Raw genomic sequence first — 14,618 nt, 5'->3', positions numbered from 1 at the left:
GTGCCGTGCAAGCTGATGTTCAGCCATATTGTTTTTACCTAATCCTGTTTATATATAGTAAAAATAGTACTGTGATGTTTTAATGTGTGTGCCATCCCCATCATGCACCAGATGCAAGACAACGAAGTTTGCACAGTATCCTCAAACTTCTATCACATTGCAGAACACTGCAGCACTGTCATCTTCACATGCAAGCATAACATCATACCCTGGTTGCAATGTTAATAGACAACAAACATGATTTGAGCAGTGAATTGGTGTAGCAGTGTGATGTAGGCAGACTTCTGTCGATTAGCAGTACCTGGGTGTTCTTAGCAGCATTAATTGACTATCTTGATAGGCCAGTGTCCTCTGTCCAGCTGTGTAATTACATATGGTTGCATCACACTTAACCGCCACAATAAAGACACATTTCTAGCGGCTTAACGTTAATAAACGCAGGCTGTAAGGAGTAGGCATTGAATTATTTGGAAGGAAAATGCTTTACACTACCACATTCAAGATATTCAATCCAATATTCTCCAGCACCCTCCGCAGGAGGAGCAAAAGGGTGCTAGAGGCTTGCCCTGGTCAAGTATGATGCAGGCAGTACATGTGCTTATTCGGGGACACCAAACTGTCTATTTGTTACTAGGTGAAGTGTGAGCGCATTATCTGCACGAGGAGTTTAGGCTTACCCTGTACATCCATTGATAGCTAAGCTTAATACAAAGTGTGCTATACACCAGGCTTGTAGCATATTGAAAAATGCATAATTTCGGGAATAAACATGCCAAGCTGATATACAGTTACATCTGTTATGAGCATTTGTCAAAGGCATTCGCAGTGTCGCTGTCACAGTAAAGGTTCTGATCTAGAAGCTCCGTCGTCGCATTCTTTCTTGTGTCCAAAAGAAATTTGTCTCATAGTTAAGCGTCTTCGTATTAAAAAAAAAAGTAGGCCAACAGGCACAGGTCAGAAAGCAAACACTTTGCCAGTGCTTTTGCTGCAAGCAAACTTCACACAACAGATGGTGCCTCAGCACTGTTTGTATATTGTGACACAGTTGAGGTGTGGGGGAGACTGCTGTTTTGCTTCCTAAATGCTCCTAGGTTTGCACTATATCCTGATGCTTAAAAAAATGACGTGGGCTCTGTGTTAGTTCTTTACTCACCCTGCTTGTCCAGTAACCGAAAGTGAGCAGCTTGAGTTGGCATGAGAGCATTCTTCACAAAATTCTCCATGATCTTGGCAGCTCACGACTGAAAGTGATGCCACCTAAAAAGCAAAACATATCGCAGCATGAGTTTTTGGATCTACGCAACATTTATTTAGACGCAGGTACAAGCACAATTGACATCTGTTCATTTGACGCAGCATCAGATGCAAGATTGGCTTGAAGTAAATGAGGTTCAGATTAGTATTCTGGAATGTGGGTTCTTTTTGGGTATCGACTGCTTTTAGAGAGCATCAGATTAAACAGTATCAAATTAGCTGGTGTTAAATTGACAGATGTCCACTGTTCTAGTATTGTACTAAGCGAGAGACAGGATTTAAAATCAACTCTTTTTTCAGATAAGTGTAGTAAACTTAGATTGACTATCCACCTAGGAGACCACAGCCCATTACTTGAAAGGCTTCTATTCATGTTAGGTCAACTTACCCGGCCATTGCGAATGACGGTGACTCTGTGCCATCCACCATCGGCAACTTCTTTGTCAACAGAGACTTTGGAAATGGCTGTACGCGACCCACCAAAGGAAAACTGTGCCTTGCCATCCACAATCTCGAGTGCCACAAAATCAGATCGGCCACCATTCTGAACACCAAAGTTGTAGGCGAGTAATGCATCCCTTTGGTTTGTGGAGAACACGATTGAAATGTCATTGGTGCTTGGCTTGAGTGAGGGGAAGGCCATGTACGAATAGGGCTGGAAGCCGTAGGTTGACTTTTCACAGTGCTTTCCAAAGTAGTTGGGCTCACACTGGCAGTGGTAACCTGCATGAAAGAACAAACAATGGTAGCTTAGCAATGCAAACACTGAAAGACGGCCTTTTATATGATACAACTGAATCTTCTAGCTCCAAATTAAGTTTCTGGAACATCTCATAGGTGGGTGGGGGTTTCTTTCTTTTTTTCAGAGATAGACTTTTACCTATGCACAATCTCATATAATGTGGCCCTGAATTGGATGGTGAAGCTTGTATTAGCCATCAGAAGTGCAATCATGGGAGTAAATGTGTCCCTGTGCCAGATTATTGTGAAACATAATACAGGTGGAAGTCTGATGAATGCTGTGATCAAAGACTGAATTATCAGTTCTGGCTGATAAAGTAAAAAAATGTGGTTGATGTCAACTGTTTTATTTGAGCAGATTGGTCAGTGAGAGCTCCACAATAATGCACATTCTACTTTGCGTGCATACTAGCATTATTATTTCTGAACTCCGAAATTAGTGATGTACCTCTCACTAACACTGGACAGATGCCTTCTTCAGTCGCAACAGCTGAATGGTTGAAAACGCCTGCACGGGCTGTATAATATTCATACTTTTTCTTGTAGCATTTTTCATAATTTTGTTGGGCAAACACCTCACATATGGTTGCTCTACTGCCAATTTACTGAAAGGTACCTATTTTGACTACAACTTGAAATTTGGGGGCATTTACGTTATGGCAAACTTGTGATATGTAAAACAGATTTTGAAGACTCCTTTATGTATCTCTATATAGTGTGTCTGTGGTGGTTGTTACTGCCAAACAAAAGAATCACGTTGTGGGCAAGGAAGTGCAAACAACATATCACAAAGAGCAAAACAAATGAGTAGCATGCCACAAACCTGCAGGTCCGTCACTGATGCAGGTACCCCCGTTGCGGCACCGACTTGGTCTGCACCCGTCAGCTGCCTGCTCACACAAGCTTCCCTTGAAGCCAAGCCTGCAGAGGCAGAAGAAGGAGCCACCAGGGGCCTCCCTGCAGCTGCCACCATTCTTGCAAGGTGAGCTGGCACAGCTCTCCTGACGTGGGCTTTTGCAGCGTGGGCCTTGCCGGTCGGGTGGACACGTACAGCGGAAGCCTGCTTCAATATCTGGTTGGCAGGGTGCGCCATCCGCACACGGGTTTGGTGAGCATGGATCCAGCTGATCCTGGCACTGGTCTCCAGAAAAGCCGCTGGGGCAGGAGCAGGCAAACGAGCGACTTGCACGGGGTGACACAAACACAAGCTGGGGTGAATCTAGGATAAGGAGGGAAGGCTGCAGATCGAGGTAGCTGTGGCATGTGCCACCGTGCTGACAAGGTGAGCTCACGCACGGCTCATAGCCTACTAAGATGGTCTTAGTGAGCATCCCTTGTAGGGAGTCCTTCTTGGCTTCGAGGCGCCGAACCACCTTTTCGGGGGTTACCAGCGCTCCGGATGACCTTTTCACGGCAAGGGCCAGTTGGAGCTGTCCTTGTACATCTGTCATGCTGTAGATGACTGGCGTGCCCAAACCCTGCACAAATTGAAGTTTTTATTGACTTTACTGTGGCAGCTATTAGTTCAGTAAAGTTAAATAGAATTTTCTGTCACTGCGTCAAAATTGTTGCCATTTATGGTAACACCCTCTACACCCCCCACCTCTGCCCCTTTCTTTTCTTTCTTTTTTCGCTTTATGGAAAATCTTTATGATGGTTTAATTGATTCAATTCTCCCAAAAGGCTGATGTATAATTATTTCAATTGTTTTTAAAGTATATGTCCTTAGGCCCATTATTTTTCACATAAGAACATTCGTAGAATTTATTTACTTAAGAGATGCTGTTCTTAGTGACATAGGAACAGATTAATAAAATGGCTTTCTCCATCATGTTGAGGCAGCATTTGCGAGATTTAGCTACTGGAAATCAAAAGAGGACTATTTCTGGCACTATACAAGAATTGTGTGCTCACCTCGAGTACATGTCCCAGCAGCCCAAGGAATCGGTCGTAGGTGGAACTCAAGAAGTCATGGGCAGACTGATTGACAATGTTCAGAGAGATGCTGTTTTCTACAGTAGCATTGTCAAAAGCCTTGAACTGCACATTCACAGTTGATGTCACATCTTGGTGATAGCCATCATTTCCACGGACAGTGAGGCTGTAGTTGCTGGGGCTGAGCAGACGAGATGCGTGGAGGTCACAGTGGCTTACAATGCTGAATATCGCATCGCGACCTTGTAGGCGACACTGGTATTCACCTGTGGTGTCAGGGTCAAGGGGCCTAACATCTGCAATCTTGCCTCCTGGAAACAGATTTTGGTAGACCCAGACCATGACTGTGACCAAGCGTGGTGCTGAAGGGCTGTCGTTTTTGTCAACCAGCATTATAGTAAGGGTGTGCCGTGCCCGCATGGGCGGGGTGCCACTGTCCTGTACTTCAACCAAAAGCTGTATTGATGGGGTTGCCTCTCGGTCAAGACGCTGTGTGGTCCTTAATAGTCCAGTGTCACGGTCAAGTTCAAACAAGCTCTTCCTGGCTCCACCAACCAGGGAGTATGTAAAGGGTGCTCCATTGGGTGCCAAGTCGGGGTCCCTGGCAGACAGGGTGATAACACTAGTGTAAGGTGGTTCATCTTCAAGCACATAGCCCAAAAGATCTGCTGGCTCAAGCTCAGGGCCATTATCATTGACATCATCCAACGTCACACGAACCACTGTTGTTCCTGTTTGTGGTGGACTTCCATGATCAATTGCAGGCCACAGTCAAGGAGTAAACTGGAACTGCCTCACGATCCAAAGGCATTGAAGTTTGTAGAAGTCCAGTCTGTGCATCCACACTAAATGCTTTGTTGGGGTCACCATCAACAATTGAGTAGAAAAATTGGTGATTGTTAGGGCGCACGTCCCTGTCCACTGCAGACACTGTCAGCACTGATGAACCCACAGGGGCTGCTTCACTGAGGCGAGCTTCGTACAGTGGTTGCAGAAACATTGGTGGGTCATTGCCATCCTGAATGCTTACAACAACTTGCGCTTCATCAGTATCATTGCCACGAATACTACCAGCATTCTTAGCCATCACAGACAAAACAACTCGAGCTTGGGCTTCACGATCAAGAACACGTGCCACTGTAATTATGCCAGTACTGGGTTGAATGCGAAATCCTCTGTCGTTGCTGCTTCCCACAAAAAGGAAATACACATGACCGTCAGGTCCTGAGTCCTCATCCGTTGCTAGGACACGGCCCACTGCCGTTCCTACTACTGTCGATTCACTCACTGCAAACTGAAACACAGGCTGCACAAACCGAGGGTAGAACTCATTCTTTCCTGTGATGTGGACACGCAGCTGACAGGAGCTGTACTGCAGTGAGCCAGGGTTGCTCGCCACTACTTCAAGGACATATTCACTGGCTTGTTCATAGTCAAATGTTGTCTTTGTTGTCACTAACCCAGTCTGGCTGTCAATGGTGAAATCAGAAGAGCCCACAAGAGCATACTGAATAAGTTTGTTTCGACCCGAGTCTGCATCTGTAGCTATGAGCTGTGTAACAACAGTCCCTGTCAACTCATTTTCTGGCACGTATGCATCAAAAGCGGTAGCATTGAATTCTGGAGCACAATCATTAACATCAGTCACAATCACAGTCAATGTTGCCCAAGCACACTTGACATTAAATGCACTGTCACAAGCGCTGACGTTGAGTCGGAACTCCGGTGTACTTTCATAGTCCAAGACCCGGCGGATGGCCATTGCTCCAGTGTGTGGGTCCATTATGAAGCTGTCGTTGACATTTCCTGACTGAATTGAATAGCGTACCAGTCCATTCAGACCTGCAAAAACAGTGATGCTCTGTATAGTCAAGCACATAAATTATGAAGCTGGCAGACCTGCTTTAATACAATAGCAATTAAGACACTACTCTACAGTTGCTATTATCACATCCTTCTGCTATATAACACTGCTCCAACATAAAGTATCACAAAAATAAAACATATGTTTCATTGAGCTCTTCCAAAGAGAATCAAACCACACAAGAATTGCTTGCCCTCTCTGCATTCAACTTTTTGAAGGCACTTTAAGGAAGGCATTGAAGAACAGACTGAGTTTAAGCATTGGTAAGCAAGAAATTGCATCTAACAATGAAAGATCGAATCAGCACTGACACTTGACATGTGTTGGAAACCAGCTAGCTACATTCGTAATTGTGCAACACTCCTCTCTGAATACCAGCCTCTTTGCCAATAATCAGCAGAAGCACTGTGGCCTTCACTATACCCATAGTGCACATACCCATAGTGTGCACTTCACATATCACAACTGGCAATGCTTGTGTCTTCTCGACCTCATTTGTAAAAGCTTGCCTTCTCTGCAATCCAGTAAGACTGTTTGAGGCTAGCTGGTTTATTACAAGAAAGAAAGAATAAACAGTGGGAAGCGAACATGAACTATGAGGACTAGCACAGACGTCTAGAAAGTTAACAGTCTGCACTAGTCCTTGTTGTTCGTGCTACTTTCTGCTTCGTGGCTAGCTTTGCGCAATTAATTTACTTAGTTTCTAACGGTACCATGAATAAAAAATGGCATGAAAATGCACAACAGCTAACCTGCCTCTATCACCAGAGTTCACTAGATTATGTGGACCCAACAGTGGAAAAAACATAGAAGGTTACCTGTGTCAGCATCTGTGGCAGAAACGGTAAGCAGCTCAGAGCCAACGGGTTCATTTTCAGGGATGATAATCTGGTAGCTTAGTGCACTGAACACTGGGTTGAACTGGTTCTCTGCTGTGATAACAATGGACACCACTGCATCAGCTGTCTTGGGTGGCACTCCTTGATCTGTAGCTTTGACCTTTAGGACAAACTTCTGGCCCTGGTATCTTGGCAGTGGTTTGGCTACTGTTAACCATCCTGGGGAAAAAAAAGATGAATACAGCGTCATGAGATTACAGTTGCAAGCTGGAGGTTTGATGACTGTTTAGTATATGCAATGTACTAAACAGTCATAGATAATAATATTTGTTTATTATCTACAGAATCCTTGCAGCAAAGTTCTCTTAAAATTTGGAAGAACTGGTTTGAGAGATGTAGCTTATATACATGGAATTTGAAGTTAATATGTTTGTTTAATATGTTCTGCCGAGTTTACACATTCACAACTGCACCTAAGTTCATAGTTGCTTTTTTAGAAAAGCAGTTGCTCACAGTTCCCAGGAACCCTCTCATAACAAGGCATTAAATTTAGTATCATAAGTTCTCTCAAGCAGAAAAAGGAACATTTAAACTACTGCTAAAGCTGGCTCTCATGCCTTGCTAGCAGCCCCAATTGCCAGCTAAAGGACACAGTTCATGCTATTGCTGCTTACAAGCCTGTTGTGCTTAGCTTACTCAGCAGTGATGAACTTGCTTTCACAAAGCTGATATCAACACTAACATATTACAGGCATTTTTGACATTGAAAAAGGTAACTTTTGCGCTCACTTTCACTCACACACTTCTTTTGTGATTAAATCTAGTGGAATGAGAATGAAAGCTGCCAGCAATTCTGAACAGATGGGTTTTGATAAAGGCTGATCAAATGCCAATCAAGTTCACTATAAATGAATAAATGGCTGGCATATCTGAAGAAAAAGATCAAATCCAGCTGTAGGATAAGTACTGTTGCCTCTAATTGGCAGTGCTTGAACATGCTGTTCCTATTTGTGATCACAATTTAGACACAATGATGGCCAAGTAGCAAGTTTAATTAAACTTTGGTTCTGACCAGACCATCTTTATTACTGCCTTCAATTTCAAGGATGTTTGGGTGCAAAACGAGACCCAAATGCGCCAACCTGCCTCGCCAAGAAGTAGCATGCTGAACAATTATACCAGGTACCCACTGCGATGGCTCAGTGGCTAGGGCCTACTTCTACTGAACACAATAAGGTAATAATAGGCCATGGTGACTGAACTGGGATGGAGGTAGAATGCGAGAGTGCTTGTGTACTTTATGTGCAATTTGAAGAGCTCTAGACGGCCAAGTTAGTCTGAAGCCCTCCACTACATTCATCTTAAGGACCAATTAGGCGCCAACAGACGGGGGATGATCGAAGAAAGTCCTTTCATCTGGTTCTATTTATTTTTTCAAGAATATGTAATGAAAGCACATGTGCGGTTGTACCTGTATGGCTATATATGTACTGTTTTCTTCTAATAATTGTTTGTTAGCTACAAGTAACGCTGTTGTTTGACTTTTCTTTGATCACTCCTTGTCTCTGTTGGCGCTTGGTTCTCAAGATTATTGTATGCCAACGTACCCAGGTTTCGGTTCTTTTGCCCTCCATTACAGTGTCCCTTATAGGCCACTAAGCGAATCAGAGACTTTAAATCCCCATAAATAAATACTCATAATTACCAGATGATGGATGCACATCAAGAAGACCAGTTCCATTGCCATCAGTAACGCTGTAAACCAACTCTGCATTGATGCCTACATCTTGCTCGTCCCTTGCAGTGACTTGAAGCACAGATAGTCCAACAACAGCATTGTATGGAAGCGGTGAAAAGTATGCTGCCTTGTCAAATTTGGGCATGTGGTTGTTAGCATCAACAACATTGATGTAAATTGTAGCCTCCGATGACAGTGGTGGCTTCCCATGGTCTGTGGCCACTACACGTAGGATGTGCTGGTTTTCTGGTGACGCCATCCCCCTTGGAGAACGTCTGTAGCGAAGTGGCTGCTTACTGAGCAGACCACCAGAGGTAGGGTCCAAGCGGAAGAAATCCGATGGATGTCGAAGTGCATATGTAATGGCAGCATTGGGGCCAGCTTTGTCTGCATCCATTGCCGATACATGCCCAATGAAGGCTCCTGCCTGCTGTAGCTCAGCAAGCCTGAACCTGTACACAGGTTGCAGGAACCGTGGTGCATTATCATTCATGTCATGAAGAGAGATAGTCAGTGGTGTCTCGGCTTTCCAAGATCCATCAACAGCGGCTACCTTAAGGAGGTATTCTTCATGCAGTTCCCGATCCAGCAGGCCTGCAACGGTCACATTTCCTGAGTATGGGTCAATGGCAAATCGCTCGCCAGGGTTCTCCGTGAAACTGTATGTTGCATTTGCATTTTCAGCAGCATCTCTATCAGAAGAAGTTACTTGAATGACAAAGGATCCAATGGGAGCATTTTCAGTTACGTTAACGCTGAAGAGCCTGGTAAAACGAGGTGGGTTGTCGTTTTTGTCTGTCACAGTTACAACAACAGTGGCAGTTCCGGTTAAACTCGGACTCCCATGATCACTGGCTTCCACCAGGAATTGGTAGGAGGCAACCTGTTCGCGGTCCAGGCGAGCTGTTGTGCGCAGTTCACCCGTATTGGCATTTAGTTCAAACGGCAGTGATGCAGTGCTCTCCTTTGCCGTCATGGGTCGCAGTTTGTATCTCACTCTTCCATTCTTGTCACTGTCAGCATCACGTGCATAGAGTTTTGCAACCAGCTGACCTGGAAGCTGCTCTTCCCTTACTGAGGTATTGTACAGATCTTGTTCAAACTCTGGCACGTTGTCATTCACATCAGTCAGCTCTATGTCGATCCTTGTTGCACTGCTTAGCATTGGGTCATCACTGTCACCAGCTGCCAGCCACAGTTGCATTCTGGGCATTGTTTCCAAATCAAGCACTTCACCGTGCACAACTCTGAGATCTCCAGTTGTCGGATTTAATGCAAATGCACCACCATTGTTTCCCCCTGCAATGTAATAGTTGATTCTGGCAGCAGGCCCAGCTTTGGGAGATGTCGCGGATATTGTCGTCAGCACTTGTCCTTTGCTTCCAATTCCACCTTCAGACAATGTAAGCCTGTTCACTGTGCCTGACTGAAACTTGGGGAACAGGTTGCTGCTGGCAATAGATGCACGAACACTGGCGCTAGACGACATTGGAACTTTGCCTTGATCTGTGGCATGGATCTGAAAGTGGTAGGCGACATCCTTTTTCTGCCCTGCCGGCAACTTCTTGGCCAGTCGCACAATCCCCGTCTCCTGGTTGATTTGGAACTTTTCCGCATCTGGTCCAGATAGGTGGAAAATCAGCCGTCCGTTTGCACCAGAGTCCATGTCTTGTGCTTGGGCACCCAGGATAAAATGGCCTGCGACTGTGAAAACAGCAGATGTTAGCAGCCTTTCACTGGCATGCAACTTTTTATCAGCAAAAAGAACATTACATGTCATGCCTAGCCACATGCTTCTGAACTTACAAAGTACCTTCATGATCTCTATATGGATGCTAGGGGGCTTTCTTTTGCATAAACAAATTCAAGAATAATGCACAAGTATTTCCCAATCTGCAAAATCCTTAAAGAAGCATTTATTCCGTAACTTTCGATAATTTCAATGGGCGAGCTAGAAATCTAGCTGTACTTGAAAGCAATGAAAGTTACAGCAAAAAAATAATTCTCTCGATTTCATTGCTCCTCGCAAGCGCTAAACAGAAACAATGCAACCAATAAAGGTACGAACAATATGTCCCAAATAGGCTAGAGCACATATGTTTGCCACCCTCCTTGCTCTTTACAGCAAGTAAATAAATGCAAAATAGAATCGTATCATTGTATATCACATGTTTAAAGGTTGAGTTACTTTGTGCATAATTTTAATAATATAGTATTTGTGTCTTGCCTGTATCAGATGTGTCCGGAATGACGACTGTCAAGTTGTTTTTGCTGAATACTGGCCTGTTGTCATTCTCATCTGTGACAAGGACAATGATCTCTGTAGCTGCCGTGTGACGTTGTGTCAGACCATGGTCTTCAGCAACAAGTTGAAGCACGTAGCGTTCACACTCCTCATGGTCCATAGGGGCCTGGGCTGTGATAATGCCATTATCCGGGTCCACTCGAAACTGGCTCGCATTCTCACCACGCAGGGAATACCTGAAATCATACACATACAGGCCGTTTTAACACATAATGCAATTTTAGCAGCATATTTAGTTGTATATATTTTAGAATCTGCATCAGTGCAGTGCAATCAAGAACTGCAACCTGTAATAGTTCTTCATGCTGTTGTTGTTCATCAGAAATTAGCATTCTGCGTACCATTCTTGTTTTCTTGCTAGTACATATGTAGTAGGTACAAATATAATTGAGCAAGAATTAAGCAAGATTCTGTTAAATTCACCTGCTTTATTTCGTTCTACCACTGTACACAGTTCTGTGGTAGCGTGCACAGCTGACATTAAATGCCTTGGCTTAGATCGCAAGCTATACATGCGCATGATAAAACACAATGAATGAGTGTGGTGGGCATCAGCGTACCCCTCAATATCTGTCACTAACCTGATCTGGGCATTCCTTCCAGTATCTGCATCAGTGGCTGTGATGGTTGCAAGAGGTGTGTTCACTGGTTGGTTCTCTGGCAGTGTAACAATGTAGCGACTACGTTCAAACCGAGGGGCATTGTCGTTGATGTCGCTCACAAGAACATTAACTGTTCCTGTTCCAGTCTGCCTTGGACTGCCTGTAATTCAATGTAAGAAAATGTATTTGTTAGAATAAACGTCAGTTATCCAATGCCGCCTTAGATGCACTAGCATTTATAGTTTCCATTCTCATTCCACATTCTGTTCAAAAGTGCATCGCCGTGCACAGCATCACATTCAAGGCTCAGAGGGACTGGTAATCGATTTCTATGGGCATATTCCATTGTAGTGCGAGAAAAATCTTTTTATATCGAAATGTCCACACCTACTGCTGTTACTTTGAAAAGTGCATGAAAACTCGCAGAATTTCTCAAAATCAAGCACGTAGAAGTTGGCAGCACTGACTGGTAACAGTAATGGTGATGGCATGCAGCAAAATGTGAGAAACTAGAAACAATACAGTTTTAGCAGCAGTTAAAGCAATTTTTGTCGAATGGTGTAATTACAGGCTTGTCAACTGTCTCCACTAAATAACAGGCCGCTGCAATAACTTCTGTTGTTAATAATGTAAGGCTTTTTTTATTATTGTTGTTGATAGTTATGCATCCTGGTGCCGTTTAATGGTGGAATTTTTGAACACTACACTATCATCACCCATTATTTTTTTTAAAAGCAGACAAGATGAGCAAGTGGTAGTAGATAAACCTCAAGGGAATGCAAATAGATGTGCAAACGGAAGTAACGTGTGAAGAGTAGTGGGGAGGGGTCACAGCCAAAGAGTAGAGGAGTGGGGAACAATAGAAGCAATGTGAGAGTGTGTAGAAGACCGTTTTTAAAGGGCATATGGAGTTTATGCATTTGGAAAGTGCTGATAATGGTGTGTTGCTAAATGCTCAACCAAAATGTCAACTCTATCACGTAGTGCTAATGCATTATCTCAGGAAAAATATAAGAACTATTCATTTTTGTTTCTCAAACTTTTCGTTGTACCTATGATGACAAAAGGTGTTCAAAGAATGGCTCGTGCACGTCCAGTGATCCTTGAAAGCATACAAAGAATCTATTGGGACAACTGCAGAGGTGCATTGGTGTTGCTCATTATGTATACAAAGCAGGTGTGTGGCATGAAATTTGAGAGAGCTATATATTCTGTGAAGCTGTGGTAACCATGTTAACTTGAAAACATAAAAATGGGTCATTGAACTAGGCTTAACTGATGTCATGTACTGAACCTGAGTTCAGAGCTCTCTTTTCTTGCATGTAACATTACTTTTCTTGTATGTCAAACAGTGAATGACATTTAAAGCACCTTCACAAATCATGATCATAGCAGCTGCAAATGCAAGATACTTTAGTCACTATAAACATTACTCTGCAGTCTCCTGAATAACCTGTGAGTGGGTGAAGAGCTCCATGATGACCAAAAAATTAGGACCTCCGTGATCAATGTTCTGACAAGCTTTCACGTCACAAGATAATGCATTATGTATCTGATTTTTAGAGTTTGCCTCCTTAATGTGCTACATTAGCATCAGAAAATCATGCAATATGGTGCATTCTGTCATTATATAACAGAATCCCAATAAATTTGACTATGCAGTGAGAGAGTGCCCTTAGAACATAGTTTGGGGCATTTGTTGACGCAATGTAAGAATGTGTATCAATGCAAATTGAAAGTGCTGTATTTTATTAAGACTATGTTTTATACTTTTCAAACAAATTATGATTATGAGAAAACTGTAATCCCTTCATCTTACAGCAAAGCAGAAATTTGACATCTATGTGTCTTGCATGCATTTTAGTCACAGTCAGATTGTAATAATTGGTCATGTTAGAGCTGCACTTGCTGTTAGGATATCTGTTGGTCTAACACATTTAATTTCTACCATATAGGGCAGAGTGGAACTCACCTGAGTCCACTGCAAGGACAGTGAGCTGGTATCGGTCCTTGACTTCTCGGTCAAGTGATTGCACAAGGGAGAGCTCACCAGTAGAGCTGTTCACACGAAACAGTCCCTGATTGCTTTCTTCCAGGCGGTAATAGAGTGGACCACTAGGCACGTGGTCTGCATCATGTGCACTGAGCGTGAGGAGCACCACAGGCGTAGCTGCATTTTCCACAACATGCAATTCATAAGGAGAATCCACAAATGCCGGAGCATTATCATTCACGTCTGTCACAGCTATAGTCACAGTGGCTGTGTCAAAACGCAGCTCTGTGCCTCCAGCACCAGCACAGTCTTCTGCTTGGACGGTGAGCAGATATCGTGTCCGGCGCTCGTAGTCAAGCGCTCGGCGTACTCGTAGCACACCAGTGTCCTGGCCGACTTCAAAGTCATGGTTCGGGTCACCCGCAATGATCGAGTAGCGCACCTGGCCTGAGGCACCCTCATCTTGATCTGTGGCAGACACCTGGAGCACACTGGTTCCAAGGCTGGCATTCTCGGACACTGCCGCGCTGTATTGTCGTGGATCAAACACAGGGCTGTTGTCGTTTTCGTCAAGCAATATCACTCGTAGCCTTTGGGAAGCAGAGCGCACTGGATGACCCCTGTCTCGAGCTGTTACAAGTAATTCATAACTGGCCCTCTGTTCCCGGTCCAAGGGACCTTTGACGCGAAGCAGGCCATCAACAGGGCCCAGTGAGAAGCTGTGTTCTGGTGACAGACTGTACTCCACGTAACTGTTTCTGCCTTCATCACTGTCCACTGCTTTGACTGCCATGACGATGCTGTTTGCTGGTGCATTCTCTTGCACACTGGTCACATTTGGCGTGACAAACTCGGGCACCATGTCATTGACGTCCTTGAGCACAATGGTCACCTGGACACTGCTTGAAAGGCGGCGATGAACTTCTATGGCTTGGTCAGTTGCCCGCACTATAAGGCTGTACAGCGACTTCTTTTCTCGATCCAATGGCATACGTGTTATTATGGTCCCATTTGCTTCGATGGCTAGATGACCATCTGGGTCGCCCTCAACTATACTGTACACGATGCGTCCATTGTCACCTGCACATTAAGAAAGACAGCTTAGAATAAGCACACTGAACCTCATAGCATTTGCTGCCTGAAAATTTAACATTCTAGCTACCTCGACAATGAAACAATAGTGTAATAGCTTTCTGCATAATCTAGTATAGATGCCTTTACGCACCCAGCTCTCTTCATAATACTCTCTCTAGCAATATTGCTGCTGACATAAACAGCACAAGTAATTAGCACTTGTGCTGTCTCATTGTAGACCTACATTCTATTGATCATGGCATGTTAAATAAA

The 14,618-nt window shown here is 44.0% G+C and overlaps 1 protein-coding gene across 1 annotated transcript in view; it reads right to left on the bottom strand.

Annotated features, from left to right (window-relative positions):
* The window catches only part of LOC119449586 (cadherin-related tumor suppressor-like), a 105,409-nt gene that overhangs the window by 10,614 nt on the left and 80,177 nt on the right, over window positions 1–14,618 (bottom strand). The window contains 10 exon segments of the mRNA XM_049665148.1: window positions 1,154–1,257; window positions 1,643–1,977; window positions 2,819–3,473; window positions 3,910–4,692; window positions 4,694–5,772; window positions 6,613–6,852; window positions 8,339–10,069; window positions 10,575–10,852; window positions 11,258–11,438; window positions 13,251–14,351. Coding sequence (XP_049521105.1) covers window positions 1,154–1,257; window positions 1,643–1,977; window positions 2,819–3,473; window positions 3,910–4,692; window positions 4,694–5,772; window positions 6,613–6,852; window positions 8,339–10,069; window positions 10,575–10,852; window positions 11,258–11,438; window positions 13,251–14,351 — 6,487 coding nt within the window.

This window comes from Dermacentor silvarum, chromosome 4, assembly GCF_013339745.2.
Source record: "Dermacentor silvarum isolate Dsil-2018 chromosome 4, BIME_Dsil_1.4, whole genome shotgun sequence".
NCBI lineage: Eukaryota > Metazoa > Arthropoda > Arachnida > Ixodida > Ixodidae > Dermacentor > Dermacentor silvarum.
This window is presented reverse-complemented; position numbering and strand designations above follow the sequence as displayed.